The sequence below is a fragment of the Pelobates fuscus genome, chromosome 13, assembly GCF_036172605.1.
Source record: "Pelobates fuscus isolate aPelFus1 chromosome 13, aPelFus1.pri, whole genome shotgun sequence".
NCBI classification, from domain to species: domain Eukaryota; kingdom Metazoa; phylum Chordata; class Amphibia; order Anura; family Pelobatidae; genus Pelobates; species Pelobates fuscus.
The window spans coordinates 84,613,659-84,635,094 of record NC_086329.1 but is presented as its reverse complement, the minus strand read 5'-3'; the positions used below and the strand labels follow the sequence as shown (position 1 = coordinate 84,635,094).

Genomic DNA, 21,436 nt, shown 5'->3' with positions numbered 1-21,436 from the left:
TACTGCTAGGAGGTGTAATTTGCGGCCTTCTGCGGCCGCGCGCGTGGCACGGCCTTCTGCGGCCGCGCGCGTGGCACGGCCTTCTGCGGCCGCGCGCGTGGCACGGCCTTCTGCGGCCGCGCGCGTGGCACGGCCTTCTGCGGCCGCGCGCGTGGCACGGCCTTCTGCGGCCGCGCGCGTGGCACGGCCTTCTGCGGCCGCGCGCGTGGCACGGCCTTCTGCGGCCGCGCGCGTGGCACGGCCTTCAGACACGGGGCCTGCCACTGCCGCGCGGCCGGCCGCCTCTACTGCCGCACGGCCTTCCAACTCGAGGCCGGGGACGCGGCCTACGTCTGCCGCGCGGCCTATCACTCCCAGGCCGGGGATGCGGCCTGCTTCCGCCGCGCGGCCCCCTGGTGCGGGTGCCGCGCGGCCTACCCGTGGATCCCCTTCTACTCCTGCCGCCCCGGCCGCCTGTGCTGGTTTGCGGTCCGGGGGCGGTGGATGGCGGAATATGCCATCCGGGCGGCGGACGGCCGCCCGGCAACGATCCAGGTCCCCCCGCGGCCGGCGGGGCAGTAGGGCGGTGAGTAGGCCCTTGCGGGCCGCGCGTGGTACCTCTGTACCGCCGTGGGGGTCTCCCTGCCCGTCGGGAGCCTCCTCTGCCAGTGAGGAAGGCTCCCAGGGCTCTGTCTCCCCTGCTCGTTCTGCTGTATCTTCTAGGGGGCCCAGCCTACCCTTTCCTGGGCCCCCTGGTCCCCCTCCCTCTGGCCCGGTTTCTGCCCCCCCCCCTTTCCTCCTCTGGGGGGCCCCTCCCCCTCTCCCTTCGTTTCTTACCCCTCCCCCCTCTTTCCTTGCTCCTCCTGTCTTTTCTTCCCCTTCTTCTGGTCCCCTTTCCTCCCTGTCTACCCCCCCTCCCTACCCCCCCTCCTTTCTATCCTGCCTCCTCTGCCCTGCCTGCCCCCCCCCCCCCTGCAAGTCACTTACCTCGGCCATCTCCGCTGGGGCATGGGCTCACGTCCTCTCTGCTGCTCTCTTCTCAGGATACTGCTGCACTTCATGGATCCGTCCAGCAGGTGGCGTCTGGATCCCAGCTGACGTCTTCAGTGGATGCTGGAACTGCAGTTTCCTTGCCTCAGCCTTCTGTGAGCGCAGTACCGGGCTTGGATCGCCAGTCTGCGACCAGTGAGTACCTTATTCCTTCCGTTTCTGGCGCTGCGGGTCCCGGGTTGGGGGGGTTCCTCGTAGGTCTTAGTTTTTTTTTGGATCAGTGGGAGAAGGGGGTGGCGGTTAGCGGTAATGCCATTGATGGTCAGCTCCGGTCAGCGTGGTCCCCTGCCCTGCTCCCTCCTCAGGTTCAGTCTTCTCCTACTACTGGGCCCCTTCCCGGGTCGGGTGGCGGTGCGGTGCCTCTGGGTTCCCCGGCGCCCACGGTGGCCAGTGTTGGTTCCGCCGCGGACGATGCTTGTCTCGCGGTCGCGGACGTGGCGCGGGGCGCTGCTTACATGTGCTGGTCTGGCCCCCTGGGCTTGCACTTGAAGCAGGAGACTAAGGAAAAAATTTGGAAGGGGGAGTTTGTAGAAATATTTTCCCTTCTGCCGCTGGAGGAGGCTCCTCCCGTGGCGGACAAGGACAGCAAGGAGTCAGAAAAGGATAGGGAGAAGTACCGTTATCGCAAAATTCCCAAAAACTTTGGGAACTGGATTCGGGCTTTCTCTATTTTGGCCAGCGTGGTGGGGGAGAAGTCTCCCCAGAAGTGTTCCGCTCTGTTCTGTTATCAGGACACGATTTGGAACGCTTGTCGCACCTATGGGGGATTAGGTTGGTGGAGGTACGACGAGCAGTTTCGACAGCGGCTGGCAGTGCGTCCCTCGCTGTCGTGGGACCAGATGGATATCGGTCTATGGCTCTCCATCATGACTCGTCCTGCCCCTCAACAGGGTGCTTTTTCGTCTTTTCTCGGGGGGGCCGGTGGGGGCGCATCCTCCTCCTCATCGGCCTCCAGTCCGAGGTCCGGCTGTTGTTGGAAATTTAACGACAGTCTCTGTAAGTGGGGGTCCTCGTGCCGGTTTAAGCACAAATGCTCCGGCTGCGGTGGGGCCCATCCTGCCTCCCGCTGTTTCAAGCGGGGCAAAACGGGGGAGAAAGGGGACATGGGGGCAAAGGGCGACGACGCCGGTCCTCGTAAACGCGATGCGCCCGTGGCTCGACCTTTATGAGAATCGGGCTGCAGCGCGTATCTTAGTGGAGGGGTTTGAACAGGGGTTTTGGATCCCGTTCACGGAGCGCCCTCCTATGCTCTCCGTCCGGAACCTCAAGTCCGTGCGGGCTTTTCCCCATGTGGTGCGGGAGAAATTGGATAAAGAGGTTTCCTTGGGTAGGATGGCCGGCCCTTTCTCCGCCCCACCGATGGCGAATTTGCGGGTTTCTCCCTTGGGTGTGGTGCCCAAGAAGGACCCAGGGAAATATCGTTTGATTCACCATTTGTCATACCCTCGTGGTGGATCGGTGAATGACGACATTTCCACGGAACTCTGCAGGGTTTCCTACGCATCCTTTGATGCGGCGGTTCGCATGGTGAGAGCAGCGGGTCCGGGGGCGCTGCTAGCTAAGGCGGATGTGGAATCCGCTTTCCGGCTGCTCCCGGTGCATCCGGATTGCCATCATCTTTTGGGGTGTGCCTTTGAGGGCCAGTTTTTTGTGGACATGTGCCTCCCCATGGGTTGCTCGCTATCCTGTTTTTATTTTGAGTGCTTTAGCACTTTTCTGGAATGGGTGGTGCGGAGGGAAGCGGGGGTCGCTTCCCTCCTGCACTACCTGGATGATTTCCTGTGTGTAGGCCCGGCGGAGTCGCACGTCTGTGCTCTCCTGCTGCGGGTTCTCGGGGAGGTGTTTCAGCGCTTCGGGGTCCCGCTGGCGCACGACAAGACGGTGGGTCCGGTCACGTGCTTGAGCTTTCTGGGCATCGAAATTGATTCGATGGCTGGGGAATGTCGGCTGCCGCCCGATAAGGTCTTGGACCTGCGCCTTGCGGTGTCCCGTGCACTGGGCCGGCGTAAGATCCAGCTGCGCTGCCTGCAGTCTTTGCTGGGGAAATTTAATTTTGCCTGTCGGATCTTGCCAATGGGGCGGATCTTTAATAGGCGCCTGGCGGCGGCGACATCGGGGGTCGCTCATCCGCTGCATTTTATCTGGCTTACCCGGCCCTTACGGGCCGATTTGGCTGTCTGGGACTCCTTTTTGGCCTCCTATAATGGCAGGTCTTACTGGCAGGCCCCGGAGGTCTCTAATGCGGACCTCCATTTGTTTACCGATGCGGCGGGTTCTGCCGGCTTTGGAGCCATTCTAGGGGCTAGGTGGTGCGCTGACTCGTGGCCGGAGTCCTGGTATGCGGCGGGGCTCACTCGGAATCTGGCGTTTCTGGAGCTCTTCCCAATCTTGGTAGCATTGGAGGTATGGGGTTCCCTGCTGGTGGATAGGCGGGTGGTTTTCCATTGTGACAACTTGGGTGTAGTCCAGGCTATCAACCAGCTGTCTGCATCTCCCCCCCCCCCCCCCCCGTGGTTCGCTTGCTCCGGCGCCTAGTGCTGCGCTGTCTGGAGCTGAATGTGTATTGTAGGGCTGTGCACATCCCGGATGTGCGTAATGTGATGGCCGATGCTCTCTCTCGTTCACAGTGGGACGTGTTTCGGGCCGTGGCTCCACAGGCCGAACTGGAGGGTGTCCCGTGTCCGGCAGAGATGTGGTCCTTGGGTCTGGCAGACTGATGGAGCTGGTCCGTGGGTCGGTCATTGCGGCAACATGGGACCGCTATAATAAGGTTTGGCGGGAATGGGAAGGGTGGGAGGGAGCCCACGGGGGCTTCCAGGACTCATCCTCTCGTCTGCAGGGTTTGGTTCGGCTCTTGGGGGATTGGGAGGCCGCAGGACTGTCGCCCTCGGCCATTTCGGCTCGCTTGTCAGGACTCAGCTTCCTGTTTAAGTTACGGGGTTGGGAGGACGCTACTAAGGCGTTCATTGTGCGGCAGGCACTAAAAGGCTTGAGACGGGGGAGGGTGTCTGTGCCGGACTCAAGGCGTCCTGTCTCAGGCACGCTCCTGACTGCTTTGTGTGAGGCGTTGCACGGGGTTTGCCATTCGGATTTCGAGGTTCGGCTGTTTCGCCTTGCCTTTTCCCTGGCATTCTTCGGCGCCATGCGGATTGGGGAGCTAGTATGCCCCAGCCGGCTGCAGGTAGGGGGGTGCTATTTGGTGACGTTTCGTGCGTCACTGATCGGATCTCGTTCCGAATCCGCCGCTCTAAGACGGATGTCTTGGGGAAGGGTAAGTGGGTCCGTTTGGGGGCTGTGCCGGGTTCCGGCATTTGTCCCGTGTGGTCCTTTGGGGAGTATTGTGCTGTGCGCTCTTCTCCTGCGCTGCCTCTCCTGGTGCATGGGGATGGTAGTTTCCTTTCCCATTTCCAGTTTGTTAGGGTGTTTCGTTTAGGGTTGGAAGCAATGGGGTTGGATAGCAGGGAGTTCGGGGGCCATTCCTTCCGTATTGGGGCGGCGACCGAGGCCTCTCGGCTAGGCATGCCAGCGCAGGTGGTTCAGAGGATTGGTAGGTGGGACTCAGGGCGCTATATTTCCTATGTTCGTCCGGCCGGTTTATTGACGTGATTTCTTTCCACAGTTTCTGTTCCCCCCAGGATCTGGATCGTCGGACACTCTTATGTTTACTGGGCTGGGCAGCGGGCGGCGGTTCGGCCTGGAGGTTCGAGGTTGGGTTTCTCGCCTTCCGAAGCGGAAGTTCGATGGCTCGGGGCGCGGGGTATGAGGTGGTCACGGCTCCTTCCCGAGTTGGTACGGCTGTCTATGCTCCTGGGTGCGCCGAGTGTCCTGGTTATCCACCTGGGGGGGAATGATCTGGGTTCGGTGCCCATTTGGGATTTGATCTCGGAAGTGAAGCGGGACTTGGCCCGCATCTTGGTTTTGTTCCCGGGCGTGCGCTTAATCTGGTCTGAAGTTGTCGCCCGCAACTATTGGCGTGGCGCCAGGAGTCAAAGTGCCATGGAGCGTTGCCGGCGCAAGCTGAACAGGCGGGTTTCCCAGTTCGTTTTGGGGGCTCATGGACTCCCGGTCCGTCATAGGGTTTTTGAACGGGAGGCGGCTCATTTTTTTTGTAGGGACGGTGTACATCTCACGGAGGTCGGGCTCGACCTTTTTAATCTCGCCCTACAAGAGGCGGTGGAGCAGGCCATGGCTGGTTTTGGTGGGGTTCCCCGCTGTTTTAGGGGTAAAACAGCTGGTCTGGTGGCGGGGGTATGTCCTTGCCAATTAAGTGTGGTTATGTTAAGGATGGAATAAGTTCCTCATGTTTACAGGTCTCAGCCTCCCCTGCTTCAAAAGGTTTAACTTTAGGTTGCCTGAGGTCTCGTGCCCATCGAGCGTGGATAAGGTCGGCTGATGGCAGGCATTGGATTATGTTTTTTATGACGGGGGGGGAGGTGAGAGGCAGTGGTGTTTAGGAGCCACTGCAGGTTTTTATTGGCAAGGACGGGGGCTTCTCTGTATAGCACTGTATGTTGAGTTGTTATTTATATATATATGTTATTTATGTTTTGTTGCTAACAATTTCGTTACAGAAAGAAGAGTTTAATATATGGAGTTATGGGTGTGTTATACAGTAATTTATTTATGTTATAATAAATGCTGTGGCCTGTTCATCCATACCACGTTGTCTGTCGTTATTGGGGGGAGGTTGAATGGGGTTAATTATGTTTATGCTTCATCGTAATTCCCCACTACGTACATACATGTAGTCTGAGTATTCTGGCTCTTGTTTTATTACTTGTTACATGCTCTGGCTTTTGACGTGCTGCATTATACACCGTTATGCAGTGTGCTGACTGTATTGTACTCTGTTAAGTAATGTGATGTGTTGTATTTTACCTTATTTTGTATAATGTCCTGTTGGTTGTTTTGCTGTGTTGTATTATGTTCTGTTGCGTAGTGTGCTGCATTTTATTGTGCTCTGGTGTGTAGTGGATACCTCCCAAGGGTACGTATTTAGGAGGGACAGTTCCAATTTTGGGCCCAAATCCATCTGTCCCCCTTTTCTCTCCTAATGTCTCAATTTTCTGGGAACTCCATTTTATTGATTTCGTTGATTGTGTAACAGAGCTCCACAGCAATAATAAGCAAATTAAGATCTACTTAAACTATAATAAAGGTGTTTAGAAATCAGTCTGTGTAAATAAAATACATTGTTTTTCTTTTAAATTATATTTTAGTAGCAAAAATGTTGTTGGTAACTCACAAAACATTTCTCAGAAGGACCTCCAGGGCCGATCCTGGGCGGGTGCACTCTTTAGCTGCAGGCTTATCGCAGCATCAGGCCCCGCCCCTTGTGAATGGCTCCGCCTCCTCGTGAGTAGCTCCGTCCCCTTAATTAGGCTCGCCTTTGCTTGCAAGGCACCTGGGATCACCAAGGAACAGGATTCCTTCCCCCTTCCTGGATTCTTCCCTAGATAAGACTTACGGAGGGGAAATTAGCCCTAATATAGCCGCTTAACCCCCTACTACAGCCCTTTAAACTCCCTACTTCAGCTCCTTACCACTACAGCCCTTAAACCCACTATTACAGCCCCTTACTACTACAGCCCTTAACCCACCCATACTACAGCCCCTTACTCTCTACTACAGTCTCTAACCAACCAGTTTCTGCCCCTAAGCCCCCAATTGCTGCCCATATACCCTACTACAGCACCTAATCCCCCAATTGCTGTACCCATACCCTACTCAGGGCCGCCATCAGGGCATAACAACCATAACGGTTGTCATGGGCCCGGCGGTCCTGGGGGGCCCGGACTTCTCTGGCAGTCTGAGCCCCACATTCCTTATGTGCACAGATATATAGCGAATTTCGCTATATATCTGTGCACTGAGGGCCCCCCACCTGTAAATTGCAGAGGGGGGCCCAGCAGCACACTCTGTCCTCCTTCCAGCTCCTCTCTGTAACTTTCCTGCGGCCGCCAGAGCGTTGCCACGGGTTACCATGGCAACGCTCTGCACAGCACGCAGGCTGGTCTCCTCAGAGAGGAACTGGAAATGAAGACAGTGTGTGCTGCTGGGCCCCCTCTGCAATGTAAAGTGGCTGGCTCCCTCCACCGGACCACCAGGGAATGCGATCTCCCCCCTCCCTGGCAAGGTAAGAACCAGGGGGGGGAATAAAATTTAAATTTTAAATATACACATTTATTTATTTTTTAAATACTTCCCTCCCCCCTGCTTTACACAAACACTGCATCCTTACAAGCACACACACACTACATTCACTAAACACACTCTGCACTACACACACACACTACATTCACTAAACACACTCTGCACTACACACACACACTACATTCACTAAACACACTCTGCACTACACACACACACTACATTCACTAAACACACTCTGCACTACACACACACACTACATTATTATTATTATTATTACTATTATTGCCATTTATATAGCGCCAACAGATTCCGTAGCGCTTTACAATATTATGAGAGGGGATTTAACTATAAATAGGACAATTACAAATAAACTTACAGGAACAATAGGTTGAAGAGGACCCTGCTCAATCGAGCTTACATTCTATAGGAGGTGGGGTGTAAAACACATTAGGACAGGAATTTACAATCAAATAAGGTGGGCTGCCCTTTAGGAGAGGGCAAGAGACAGGTATGTGAGGTATTGGTTAGTCTTGGAGGCCATAAGCTTTCCTAAAGAGATGGGTTTTAAGGCATTTCTTAAAAGATGCAAGACTAGGGGAGAGTCTGATGGCGGTAGGCAGGCTATTCCATAGGAAGGGAGCCGCCCGCGAGAAGTCCTGCAAGCGCGAGTTGGCCGTACGGGTGCGGACAATGGACAGGAGGTGGTCACGGGTAGAGCGGAGAGACCGAGAAGGGACATACCTATGGATCTGTGAGGAGATATAAGAGGGGCTAGAGTTATTCAGTGCTTTATAGGTGTGAGTTAGTACCTTGAATTGACTCCTATAGCATACAGGAAGCCAATGTAAGGACTGGCAAAGGGGTGAGGTGTGAGAGAAACGACTAGAGAGGAAAATCAGTCTAGCAGCAGCGTTCATTACGGACTGTGGGGGTGCAGTACGGCTTTTGGGAAGACCAATAAGGAGAGGGTTACAGTAATCCATGCAGGAAATTACTAGAGCATGGACAAGCTCCTTGGTAGTATCTGGTACAAGAAAGGGGCGGATGCGGGCTATGTTTTTAAGATGGAATCTACAGAATTTGGCAACATGCTGGATGTGAGGCTCAAAGGTGAGACCAGAGTCAAGTATGACGCCAAGACAGCGCACTTGCAAGGATGGACTGATGTTGGTACCACAAACTTGAAGGGAGAGCGAAAGAGGAGGATCAGTATTAGGAGGAGGAAAGACAAGGAGCTCATTTTTGAGAGATTGAGTTTCAGAAAGCGGGAGGACATCCACTCAGAGATGGAAGAAAGGCAAGCAGTGACACGTTGCAGGACAGCAGGGGAGAGGTCCGGGGAGGAGAGAGATAGCTGGGTGTCATCAGCGTACAGGTGGTAGTGGAATCCAAAAGAGGTAATAAGTTTGCCAAGAGAGGCAGTATAGAGAAAATAGAAGGGGACCAAGGACAGAGCCTTGGGGGACTCCAACCGAGACAGGACGAGGGGAGGAGGTATCATTAGAAAAAGAGACACTGAATGAGCGTTGGGAGAGAGAAGATGAAAACCACGAGAGGACAGAGTCACAGAGACCAAGCGATTGAAGAGTTTGAAGAAGGAGAGCATGATCAACGGTGTCAAAGGCCGCTGAGAGGTCAAGAAGAATTAGTATGGAGTAGTGGCCTTTGGATTTAGCTGTGATAAGGTCGTTAGTAACTTTGATAAGGGCAGTCTCTGTAGAGTGGAGATGGCGGAAGCCAGATTGAAGGGGGTCAAGGAGAGAGTTGGAATTGAGGAAATGAGAGACACGGGTAAAGACAAGTCTTTCCAGAAGCTTTGAGGAAAAAGGGAGCAGGGATATGGGACGGTAGTTAGAAAGGGTGGATGGGTCGAGGGATGTTTTTTTTTAGTATAGGTACTACAGTGGCATGTTTAAGGTCAGCAGGGACGATGCCAGAAGAGAGAGAGCAGTTGAAGATGTGTGTTAAAGAAGGTACGAGACAAGTGGAGAGAGATCTGATAAGGTGAGATGGGACAGGATCGAGTGGGCAAGTGGTGGGGCGAGAGGAGCAAAGAAGAGCAGCCACCTCTTGGTCAGTAGCTGGGGAGACTGTCTGAAGGGTAGGAAAGGCATGATCTATGTGTGGTTGAGAAACAGAAAGGCAAGGAGGGGAGAATTCTTTCCTTAGCTGTTCAATCTTGTCAGTGAAGTAACATGCAAAGTTATCAGCAGTAAGGTTAGTTTGGGGGGTGTTAAAGAGACGCCTGGGGTTGCGGGAACATGAACTAATGAGAGAGGAAAAATAGGACTGTTTGGCAAGGGCAAGGGCTGCACTGTATGAACACAATATGAATCTATAATGGAGAAAGTCTGATAGGGTGCGAGACTTCCTCCAGGAGCGTTCAGCACAACGGGAGCATCTTTGCAGGTAGCGCGTTGATTTAGTATGCCACGGTTGGGGGCGTGTCCTCCTCGAGGTGCTTGTTTGGAGTGGCGCTGCAGCGTTCAAGGCAGATGTAAGAGTAGAGTTATATGTGGAGATGGCCAGTGAAGGACAGGAGAGGGAAGGGATGGACAGCAGTCGTGAATCAATGTCAGCTGACAACTGCTGGAGATCAAGAGAATTAAGGTCCCTCCTGAGTTGAGGGGGGTTAGGCTGAGGTTGTTGGGTGAGGAGGTACGCGAGAGCAAATGATAAGAGGTGGTGATCAGAGAGTGGATATGGAGTGTTGCAGATATTAGATACTGTACATGCATAAGTGAAGATTAGGTCAAGGGTATTGCCAGCTACATGGGTGGGAGAATTTGCCCACTGTGATAGCCCGAGGGAGGAAGTAATTGAAAGTAGTTTAGTGGCTGCAGAGGTCAAAGGTGGGTTTATAGGAATATTGAAGTCCCCGAGAATTAGGGATGGAATGATAGAGGAGAGGTAGGGTAGCCAGGCAGCAAAGTGGTCAAGGAAGAGAACACACACTACATCCACTAAACACACTCTGCACTACACACACACTACATTCACTAAACACACTCTGCACTACACACACCATTCACTAAACACACTCTGTACTACATTCACTAAACACACTCTGAACTACACACACACTACATTCACTAAACACACTCTGTACTACACACACACTACATTCACTAAACACACTCTGCACTACACACAATGACACTACATTCACTAAACACACTCTGCACTACACACACACACACACACACTACATTCACTAAACACAATCTGCACTACACACAATGACACTACATTCACTAAACACACTCTGCACTACACACAATGACACTACATTCACTAAACACACTCTGCACTACACACACACTACATTCACTAAACACACTCTGCACTACATTCACTAAACACACTCTGCACTACACACACTCACACTACATGCACTACACACACTCACACTACATTCACTAAACACACTCTACACTACACACACACACTACATTCACTAAACACAATCTGCACTACACACACACACTACATCCACTAAACACACTCTGCACTACACACACACTACATTCACTAAACACACTCTGCACTACACACAATGACACTACATTCACTAAACACACTCTGCACTACACACACACACTACATTCACTAAACACAATCTGCACTACACACAATGACACTACATTCACTAAACACACTCTGCACTACACACAATGACACTACATTCACTAAACACACTCTGCACTACACACACACTACATTCACTAAACACACTCTGCACTACACACACTCACACTACATGCACTACACACACACACACTACATTCACTAAACACACTCTACACTACACACACACTACATTCACTAAACACACTCTGCACTACACACACACACTACATCCACTAAACACACTCTGCACTACACACACACTACATTCACTAAACACACTCTGCACTACACACACCATTCACTAAACACACTCTGTACTACATTCACTAAACACACTCTGCACTACACACGCACACAACATTCACTAAACACACTCTGCACTACACACACACACACACACTACATTCACTAAACACACTCTGCACTACACACGCACACAACATTCACTAAACACACTCTGCACTACACACACACACTACATTCACTAAACACACTCTGCACTACACACACACACTACATTCACTAAACACACTCTGCACTACACACACACACTACATTCACTAAACACACTCTGCACTACACACACTACAGTCACTATACACACGTTGCACTCACTACGAACACACTACATTTACTAAACACACTTTGCACTCACTACAAACACTGCATTCACTATACACACTCTGCACTACATTCACTAAACACACTCTGCACCACATTCACTAAACACACTCTGCACTACACACACACACACACTACATTCACTAAACACAATCTGCACTACACACGCACACAACATTCACTAAACACACTCTGCACTACACACACACACTACATTCACTAAACACACTCTGCACTACACACACACACTACATTCACTAAACACACTCTGCACTACACACACTACATTCACTATACACACGTTGCTCTCACTACGAACACACTACATTTACTAAACACACTTTGCACTCACTACAAACACTACATTCACATACACATTTTGCATTCACCACAATCACACTACATTCACCATACACATTTTGCATTCACTACAATCACACTACACAAACTATACACATTTTGCACTCACATTTACTAAACACACTTTGCACTCACTACAAACACTACAATCACTATACATACTTTGCACTCGCTGCAAACACACTACATTCACTATACACATATTGCATTCACGACAATCACACTAAATGCACTATACATATTTTGCACTCACTACAAACACACTACATCCACTACAAAAATACACACTGCATTCACTGTACACACACTACATCCACTACAAAAACACACTCTCCATTCACTGTACACACACTACATCCACTATAAAAACACACACTCTGCATTCACTATACACACCTACATTCACTACACACACTCTGCATCTAATGCATGCATACAAATATTACATACATTACACAAAACGTACAATCTGCATCCACTATACACACTGCATCCATGACACACCTACCACATCCACTATACACACTGCATCCATGACACTCATTCTACATCCACTATACACACACACACACACACACACTTCATCCATTGTGGGCGGACTCGGGGCTGGCCCAGGGGGCCCAGATCTTGAGCTGTGTCAGGGGCCCTAAAATTTCTGATGGCGGCCCTGGATGGATGCCAATTTTTTCCCCCTCCCTTGTCACTCTCTTCCCCCCTCTCCCCCCCCTTGTCACTCTCTTCTCCCCCCCCCCCTGTCACTCTCTTCTCCCCCCCCCTGTCACTCTCTTCTCCCCCCCTCCCTTGTCACTCTCTTCTCCCCCCTCCCTTGTCACTCTCTTCTCCCCCCCTCCCTTGTCACTCTCTTCTCCCCCCCTCCCTTGTCACCCTCTTCTCCCCCTCCCTTGTCACTCTCTTCTCCCCCCCTCCCTTGTCACTCTCTTCTCCCCCCCTCCCTTGTCACTCTCGTCTCCCCCCCTTGTCACTCTCGTCTCCCCCCCCTTGTCACTCTCGTCTCCCCCCCTTGTCACTCTCGTCTCCCCCCCTTGTCACTCTCGTCTCCCCCCCTTGTCACTCTCGTCTCCCCCCCTTGTCACTCTCGTCTCCCCCCCTTGTCACTCTCGTCTCCCCCCCTTGTCACTCTCGTCTCCCCCCCCTTGTCACTCTCGTCTCCCCCGTTGTCACTCTCTTCTCTTCTCCCCTCCCCACTCTCATTCCCCCTCCCAACCCCATCAATCCCCCTCCCTGTCAATTTCTTTCCCCCCAACCCTGTCAATTTCTTCCCCTCCCTTTCAATTTATTCCCCCCCCAGTCAATTTATTCCCCCGACCCTCCCTGTCAATTTATTCCCCCACCCTCCCTGTCAATTTATTCCCCCACCCTCCCTTTCAATTTATTCCCCCCACCCTGCCTGTCAATTTATCCCCCCCTGTCCATTTATCCCCCCCTCCCTTTCAATTTATTCCCCCTCCCTCCCTGTCAATTTATTCCCCCGTCAATTTATTCCCCCCGTCAATTTATTACCCCCCTGTCAATTTATTACCCCCCCTCCCTGTCAATTTATTACCTCCCCCCTCCCTTTCCATTTATCCCCCCACCCTCCTCTACCTATGTTGTAGCGTGGCCGAGCCCTGTATGGTCCGCGGGTACAGGGAGCTTTTGTTTCCTGTACCCGGCCGGATTAAAAGGAAGTGCACACCCAGTACACTAATAATTTACGTGGGCACAAAGATGGCACGGATTAGTTATGTTGAGAAAAAGATCACACTGATAGGCTATTTTGGGACACAGGTGGCTTTGGGTAGCTATACAGTGACAGAGGTGGCACTTGGCACAAAGATGGCACTAATGAGTTTTTTGGAGCAAAGCTGGCATTGTAGGAAGTGGGTAACATACTACCCTGTATAGTTGGGGGTCCCAAAGAGTTGGAGTGGTCTCCATAGGAAATGGGTGTAGTTAAAAAGTGTTATGTTTGTGAAGGGGAGGAGTTTGCAATATAGCCACGCCTACCTGGAGGCAGCAAAAATATGCAGTGTGCTGCACTGTTTTGTGCTGTGTTGTGTAGTATGATTTGTTGCATTGTGCTCTGTAGTGTGGTGCATTATGTTGTGTAGTGTGTTGTGTAGTACGGTGCATTGTGTTGAGCAGTGTGCTAAATTGCTCTGTGTTGTGTAGTGTGTTGCATTATAGTGTGTTGTGTATCACTGTGTTGTGTAGTGTGCTGCACTGTATTGTGCAGTGTTGTGTAGCATGCTGTTCTGTAGTATGCTGCATTGTGTTGTGCTGCCTTGCGTTGTGCTGTGTTGTGTAGTGTGCTACATTGCATTGTGCTGTGTTGTGTAATGTGTTGTGTTGTGCTGTGTTGTCCTTTGCTGTGTTGTGTTGTGTAGTGTGCTGTATTGTGTTGTGTAGTGTGCTGTATTGTGTTGTGTGCTGTGCTGTGTTGTGCCATGCTGAGCAGATTAAAACATATTGCACTCCAAGCTTGCCCATTGTCTTTCCAAAAAAAATCAACCTCACAGCTTGTTGTGAACAATGAAACCATGGGGGATGTCAGTCCTGCAGAGTGTGCTTGATCTTTAAAAATAAAAACCTTAAACCCAGCAGTTGTTTTCCTACAGATTCGTTCACAATTTCAAAGTGTACACAAGCAGCGATTGCAAGAGCAGTGCCCTCCCTTACCTGTCCCTTACACCCTCTGTGTGTCACTGGCACTCTCAATCCCACCCACACACACTAACACATGCTTCTATTTTAATAACCATGACAGTGTGTACAGCTCACTGGGAGATTTCATATTGCAATATCTCCCTGTACACAGCTCTGGGAGCCCAGGGAAATGGGCATAGGGCACCTCTCCTAAAAAAATTCCATATCCAGGAAAGACTGTGACTGGGTATCTTATCCCCGTCCACTTGGCATCTATCCGGAAAGATAAAGTGTGGACACCTCAACCAGCAAACTGCATGGGCATCTCACCCTCCTCTATAGAGGGCATCTCACTTGGTAAGATACAGACTTATCCAGGAAGGGTCACACAGGGCATCTCTCCTGGAAAGATACTGTGGTCACCTTACCCATTAAAGACTGTGGCTGGACATGTCACTTCCCTCCATACAAGGCATCTTGAAGATAAAACCTGGGCATCTTAACCAGGACATCTTAACCAGGACATCTTAACCAGGACATCTTACATACTTCCACACAGGGCATTTCTCCGGGGGACAAAAAACAAGCTGTCCGACTTAACCTGGAAAAACAATGACTGGGTACCTCTCATCCCTCCACTCAGGGTATCTGCTGACTGGGCAACTTAACCAGGAAAGGATGTGATAGGGGCATCTCACACCCCTAGATAGGGCAGCTCTCCTGAAAGAGAGGGAATTGTGACCGTCAAAGGCTTTAATTGGTCATCATACATCCCTACGCACAAGGATTCTCTCCTGAAAGATAGTCTGGGCACCTTCCCCAGGAATGGCTGTGACTACTCCCCCCCAATCTCCCTCCCTCCCTCCGCACACATACACATGACATTCCTCCTGGAAAGATACAGGCTGGGTACCTTTTCCAATGCCATGATTCCTGCTCAGGAAGTCTATTTTTAGACAGCGGCGCAGTGACCCTGGACTCTGAAATGAAGGAGCTAGTTGCTTTCTTACTTCTAACAAGGTACGTTCTAAAAAAACAAAAATAAAAAAACTAAAATCCATTCTCTTTTCCGTCTTCCTAACTCCCCATTCATGCTTTATTCTTGTGCCTCTGCTTAACCCTCAAACTCATCCCCCGTACAAACAAAAGGCAACGAGACATAAGATGATTTCCATTCTTTGACTGGGGGGCTAATTTTGAGGTTTAGGATGTGTTGTAAGAGAGATGGGTCAGAGGTAAATCTGCTGCTTCTGTTAATGGCAAAATTGTGTTTCATAATTTTTTGTTTTTGTTTTGTGTATTTTTGCACTTGACACTCACATCATCACGCTTAATCCCACAGTGAATTTAATCTGGGTAATAGCTTATCAATTTATCAAGAACTCAAGAGCAGAAATGTTTTTATTTTGTATTTATTATAACTGCTTGGAATGTCCACCTTTCACATCCTCTCTAGACTCATGACGAGAAAATCCCAATATTCATGTTTATTAAGAGAGCTAATGTCAAAACTGTTACCACTTGTTATGTAATATGTGCCGGGGGGGGGGGGGGGGGGGCTTAGTGGAGAATAGACATTTTTCAGTACATAGACCCCTGCCTTTGCATGGACGATCTATACATTAGATATAATAAGGAATTTAAGGGGGGGGGGGATTTTTATGTTATAATCCATGAACTTGATTATAATACTATGGAGAACGCAGTAAACAGCAATAAAACCATCACTTTCCTTGTCTTTATAGACGACATGATAGCTCACAGTGGTTTCCATGGCAACTGGAGAAGCAGGGGTGCATGGGTAGAGCGAGAGGACACACACGTATATATGTATATACATACAGACTTTTGTGCTAAATTTAGAAAAATTAAATATTGGAATGGGAGTTGATGGTATTCCAGATTTTTTTTTTTAACACTTGCACTGCCACATCGGAGATGTCGCCACAGATCCGCACTATAAACTCCACACTATAGATGAATTTCTGCAAGGGTATAGTAGATACTCCGCTGACTGTTTGGACATACATCACTGAACCAGCATAGCTGATGAGTCCTGGGAGGCTTGTTCTTGTTCAGATGAATAGCTAGGAAATATCCTTGCACGTTCATGAGATCAAGCATCTTGCACGGCTCATCTCCATAGAAAAATCTAATGATTAGTTTTTCTGCAGGCGTTAATGAACAAACACTCTGCGTGTGTTGACAGCTCCAGTTCTAGTCTAAACAGACAATATGGTGTAAACCGTTCCCTAGAGATCGTGTATGTTAATTGTCTCGTTGAAGCGTGACGTCTTTGTCCCTAAATTCTAGCTGAGGAAAGTGCAGGATCAATAAGAGCCAGAACAGGTCAAAAGGCCTCCAGAGGTCTGTCCGCTTCATCCTCTTAAATAATAGCACCAGATTTACAATACCAATATTGGGCTAAAGACAAAGCTCTTTAAAAAGATAGGTTATCATTTCACAGGAGGAAAAGGCTATAAGAAAAGCTCCATGTTTATAGCTGGTGATAAAGTTTTGCAGTCGAGTACATATCCAATTTAATTTTATATTTTTCTGTAGATTTTAACACTGACCCAGTATATTGGAATTTGGCTACCATGACCAAGGATAATAAGGCCTACAATTCAGTACCTGGGGCCCCAATCATCAGTGCTAAATCCATAGCTAACGCAACCAAGAAAGCTGAAAAGGCTGAGAAAGCGGATAAAAAACTACGACGACGGCAGCGGTACGTGGAAAAAGATGGTCGATGTAACGTCCAGCATGGAAATGTCAGAGAGACATATCGCTATCTGACTGACATCTTCACAACCCTAGTGGACCTGAAATGGAGAGTGAGCCTTTTAGTCTTTAGTCTTGCATACGCCATCACCTGGCTGTTTTTTGGTGTTATCTGGTGGTTTATTGCTTACTGTCGTGGGGACTTGGATCACTTAGAAGACCAATCATGGACGCCTTGTGTCAACAACCTTAATGGCTTTGTCTCTGCATTCCTCTTTTCCATTGAGACAGAAACCACCATAGGTTACGGCCATCGGGTCATCACAGATAAGTGTCCAGAGGGAATTGTGTTGCTCCTTCTCCAGGCTATTTTGGGTTCCATGGTAAATGCTTTCATGGTGGGTTGCATGTTTGTGAAGATCTCCCAACCCAACAAAAGGGCAGAAACATTGGTATTCTCCTCGCATGCAATTATCTCTCAAAGGGATGACCGACTTTGCCTGATGTTCCGAGTTGGAGACTTGCGCAACTCACACATTGTAGAAGCCTCCATTAGAGCCAAGCTCATAAAGTCCAAACAAACACAGGAAGGAGAGTTTATCCCGCTCAACCAAACGGACATAAATGTAGGGTTTGAGACTGGAGATGATCGCCTTTTCCTGGTATCACCTCTCATCATTAGCCATGAAATCAACGAGCACAGTCCATTCTGGGATATATCCAAACGACAACTAGAGAAGGATGATTTTGAGATTGTGGTAATCTTGGAAGGCATGGTGGAAGCTACAGGTACAATTAAATTTTCCTATTCTAACGAAATAAAAGGTTAAATTTAGCCGGTAGGGTCTCTTTGCAAAAAGCATAATAAATCCTAGCTATAACACCAGCAGGTATAATCACATTACATTAAGAAAACGACTCAGACAGTAAGACCAGGGGGCATGTTCATAATGCCCCTAGCCTAGGAACATTTACCCAAGAGACCAGGAGATTCAGTGATATTGCCCTAAGCAAAGGAACCCTTTGTAAGGTCACCAGCAGATACAGTCATAAACATCCAAGACAATTAATGTTTAGTTCTAATTATACACACTATACTAACTCTTTCAGTACTACAGTGCAGAGAGCAAAGGTTTCAGAGCGATGATTTCATAATGGTGCATTCCATGTCTGGTTGAGTTTTTTGCATGGCAGATGCCCACAGCTACCCTTGCCCCATGTGGCTTAGTCTCAGAGCAAGTCTCTAACATATCCACATTGTGCAATTTTAGAGTGTGGGTTCTAGAGGGTATTGAAACTGCCACTGTTGCAGTTCAGCCGCTGGATACTCTTAGGCTGTAGAAAGGGTCCGTCTTGGGTCAGCTAAGCCTTCTAGGGAAATACTTGACTTGGTTCATACATTCAGAGAATGAGTGAGTGAAAAAAATAAGAAACCGAGCATTATGTGTAACCCGTCCTTATCAAACAAGGTTAACTCTGTATAACATTAATTATAGAGACAAGTGATTATACACAGCAATGAGTTGCAGATAGTTTAAGACATTAAAGGAGAACCGTCAATTCTCTGGATGTCACACAACTTCAAATAAAAAATGAAAAAATTCCTACAATGCTCCATTTATTTAAAATAGTTTAAAACAAGAACATTGACAGATGAAACGCATGACATGTAGAGAATGCTGAATTTTTCCTGTTTATTTTGGAAATAAATCTCAACGGGCTAAAATATCCATGTCTAAGGGTAGAGTTAGTAAGGCGTATAAGATGGTGTAGACCAGGGGTAGGCAACCTACGGCACTAGTGCCATGCACGGCACTCGAGGTGTCTTTCCACGGCACTCCAGGCTGCTAGAGCCAAACAGGGTCTGGCCTATCAGGAGTCTCAGTGAAACTTCAGATATCTGCTAATACAAAGAGGTAGTGAATGACAATCCTCAATTTTTGCATTGCAGCACTTAGATCACTTCCTCCCAGCACTTGTGAATGGGAATCCACACTGTAGTAGAGCAGCCCACAGCTGATGTTGCAGCTCCTGTCCTTGACCTGTACCTGCCCAGGCTGGTCCCCACTGGAACCCACGGAAGCCACCCACACTGCTAGATATACACAGACCTGCAGAATAAGCCTCCCCTCATACAAATAATACGAACAGCCCACACACAAACATACACACAATCCCCACAAACGCAACACCACTAACAATCTACATACATGCACACAATCCCACATGCAGCCTCTCACGTGCAAAACCCAAAACAGCCCCCATACACTACCTAACACACAATGTGACATATCCATCCACACACAATTCCACAAGCAGCCCTCATACACAGCCCACATTCATATGTATCATACACGATACCATAAACTACTAATGAACAAATACAATATAATAGCTCATATACGCACAAATACAAGATACAAAGCAATTGCAGTATACATAACACAAGCAGAATACGCAAAGCCTACAGGAACCACAGCATAGCCATACAGTTTAAGTTCACCTACACTTTATATAAATAAAAAAGGTTTACAGTGCTAATACTGCTGTTGCATATAATGTGCATAAAACTTTTCAATTGGAAATTCCCTGCGTTCTCCTCATCTCCCCTTCTCCTCACCCCCCTCCCTGTGTTCTCCTCATCTCCCCTTCTCCTCACCCCCCTCCCTGTGTTCTCCTCATCTCCCCTTCTCCTCACCCTCCTCCCTGTGTTCTCCTCATCTCCCCTTCTCCTCACCCCCCTCCCTGTGTTCTCCTCATCTCCCCTTCTCCTCACCCCCCTCCCTGTGTTCTCCTCATCTCCCCTTCTCCTCACCCCCCTCCCTGTGTTCTCCTCATCTCCCCTTCTCCTCACCCTCCTCCCTGTGTTCTCCTCATCTCCCCTTCTCCTCACCCCCCTCCCTGTGTTCTCCTCATCTCCCCTTCTCCTCACCCCCCTCCCTGTGTTCTCCTCATCTCCCCTTCTCCTCACCCCCCTCCCTGTGTTCTCCTCATCTCCCCTTCTCCTTACCCCCCTCCCTGTGTTCTCCTCATCTCCCCTTCTCCTAACCCCCCTCCCTCTGTTCTCCTCATCTCCCCTTCTCCTTACCCCCCTCCCTGTGTTCTCCTCATCTCCCCTTCTCCTCACCCCCCTCCTCCTCACCCCCCTCCTCCTCACCCCCCCTCCCTGTGTTCTCCTCATCTCCCCTTCTCCTCACCCCCCTCCCTGTGTTCTCCTCATCTCCCCTTCTCCTCACCCCCCTCCCTGTGTTCTCCTCACCCCCCTCCCTGTGTTCTCTTCATCTCACCTTCTCCTCACCCCCCTCCCTGTGTTCTCCTCATCTCCCCTTCTCCTCACCCCCTCCCTGTGTTCTCCTCATCTCCCCTTCTCCTCACCCCCTCCCTGTGTTCTCATCATCTCCCCTTCTCCTCACCCCCTCCCTGTGTTCTCCTCATCTCCCCTTCTCCTCACCCCCCTCCCTGTGTTCTCCTCATCTCCCCTTCTCCTCACCCCCCTCCCTGTGTTCTCCTCATCTCCCCTTCTCCTCACCCCCTCCCTGTGTTCTCCTCATCGCCCCTTCTCCTCACCCCCCTCCGTGTTCTCCTAATCTCCCCTTCTCCTCACCCCCTTCCCTGTGTTCTCTTAATCTCCCCTTCTCCTCACCATCCCCCTCCCTGTGTTCTCCTAATCTCCCCTTCTCCTCACCTCCCCCTCCCTGTGTTCTCGTAATCTCCCCTTCTCCTCACCTCCCCCCTCCCTGTGTTCTCCTCATCTCCTCACCCCCGTGTTCTTATACTCCTCCCCCCTCCGTGTTCTTCTTACTCCTTCCCCCTCCCTATGTTCTTCTTTCTGCCCCATGTTCTTCTTACTCCTCCCCCTCCCTATGTTCTTCTTACTACTCCCCCCTATGTTCTTCTTACTACTCTCCCCCCTCCCCATGTTCTTCTTACTCCCCTCCCTATGTCCTTCTTACTCCCCTCCCACCCTCCCTGTGTCCTTCTTATTCCCCTCCCCCTGTGTCCTTCTTATTCCCCTCCCCCTGTGTCCTTCTTACTCCCCTCCCCCCGTGTCCTTTTTACTCCCCCGCCTATGTTCTTTTTACTCCCCCTCCCTCCCTATGTTCTTCTCACCTCCCCTTCCCTGTAGCGTGGCCGAGCTCAGGGTGCACTTCCTGTCAGTCTGGCCGGGAACAGGAAACTAAATCTCATGTACCGCGTGGTACCCAGCCGGACTGACAAGAGGAAGAGGAGCTCAACCACGCTACAGGGAAGGGGAGATGACGAGAGAGGCAGT

The 21,436-nt window shown here is 50.0% G+C and overlaps 1 protein-coding gene across 1 annotated transcript in view; it reads left to right on the top strand.

Annotated features, from left to right (window-relative positions):
• Nucleotides 1-14,993: 14,993 nt before the first annotated feature.
• The window catches only part of KCNJ9 (potassium inwardly rectifying channel subfamily J member 9), a 28,209-nt gene continuing 21,766 nt past the window's right edge, over nt 14,994-21,436 (top strand). The window contains exons 1-2 of the mRNA XM_063439203.1: nt 14,994-15,459; nt 17,002-17,952. Of these exons, the coding sequence (XP_063295273.1) occupies nt 17,040-17,952 (913 nt within the window). The 5' untranslated portion in view covers nt 14,994-15,459; nt 17,002-17,039. The remainder of the gene's footprint in view (nt 15,460-17,001; nt 17,953-21,436) is intronic.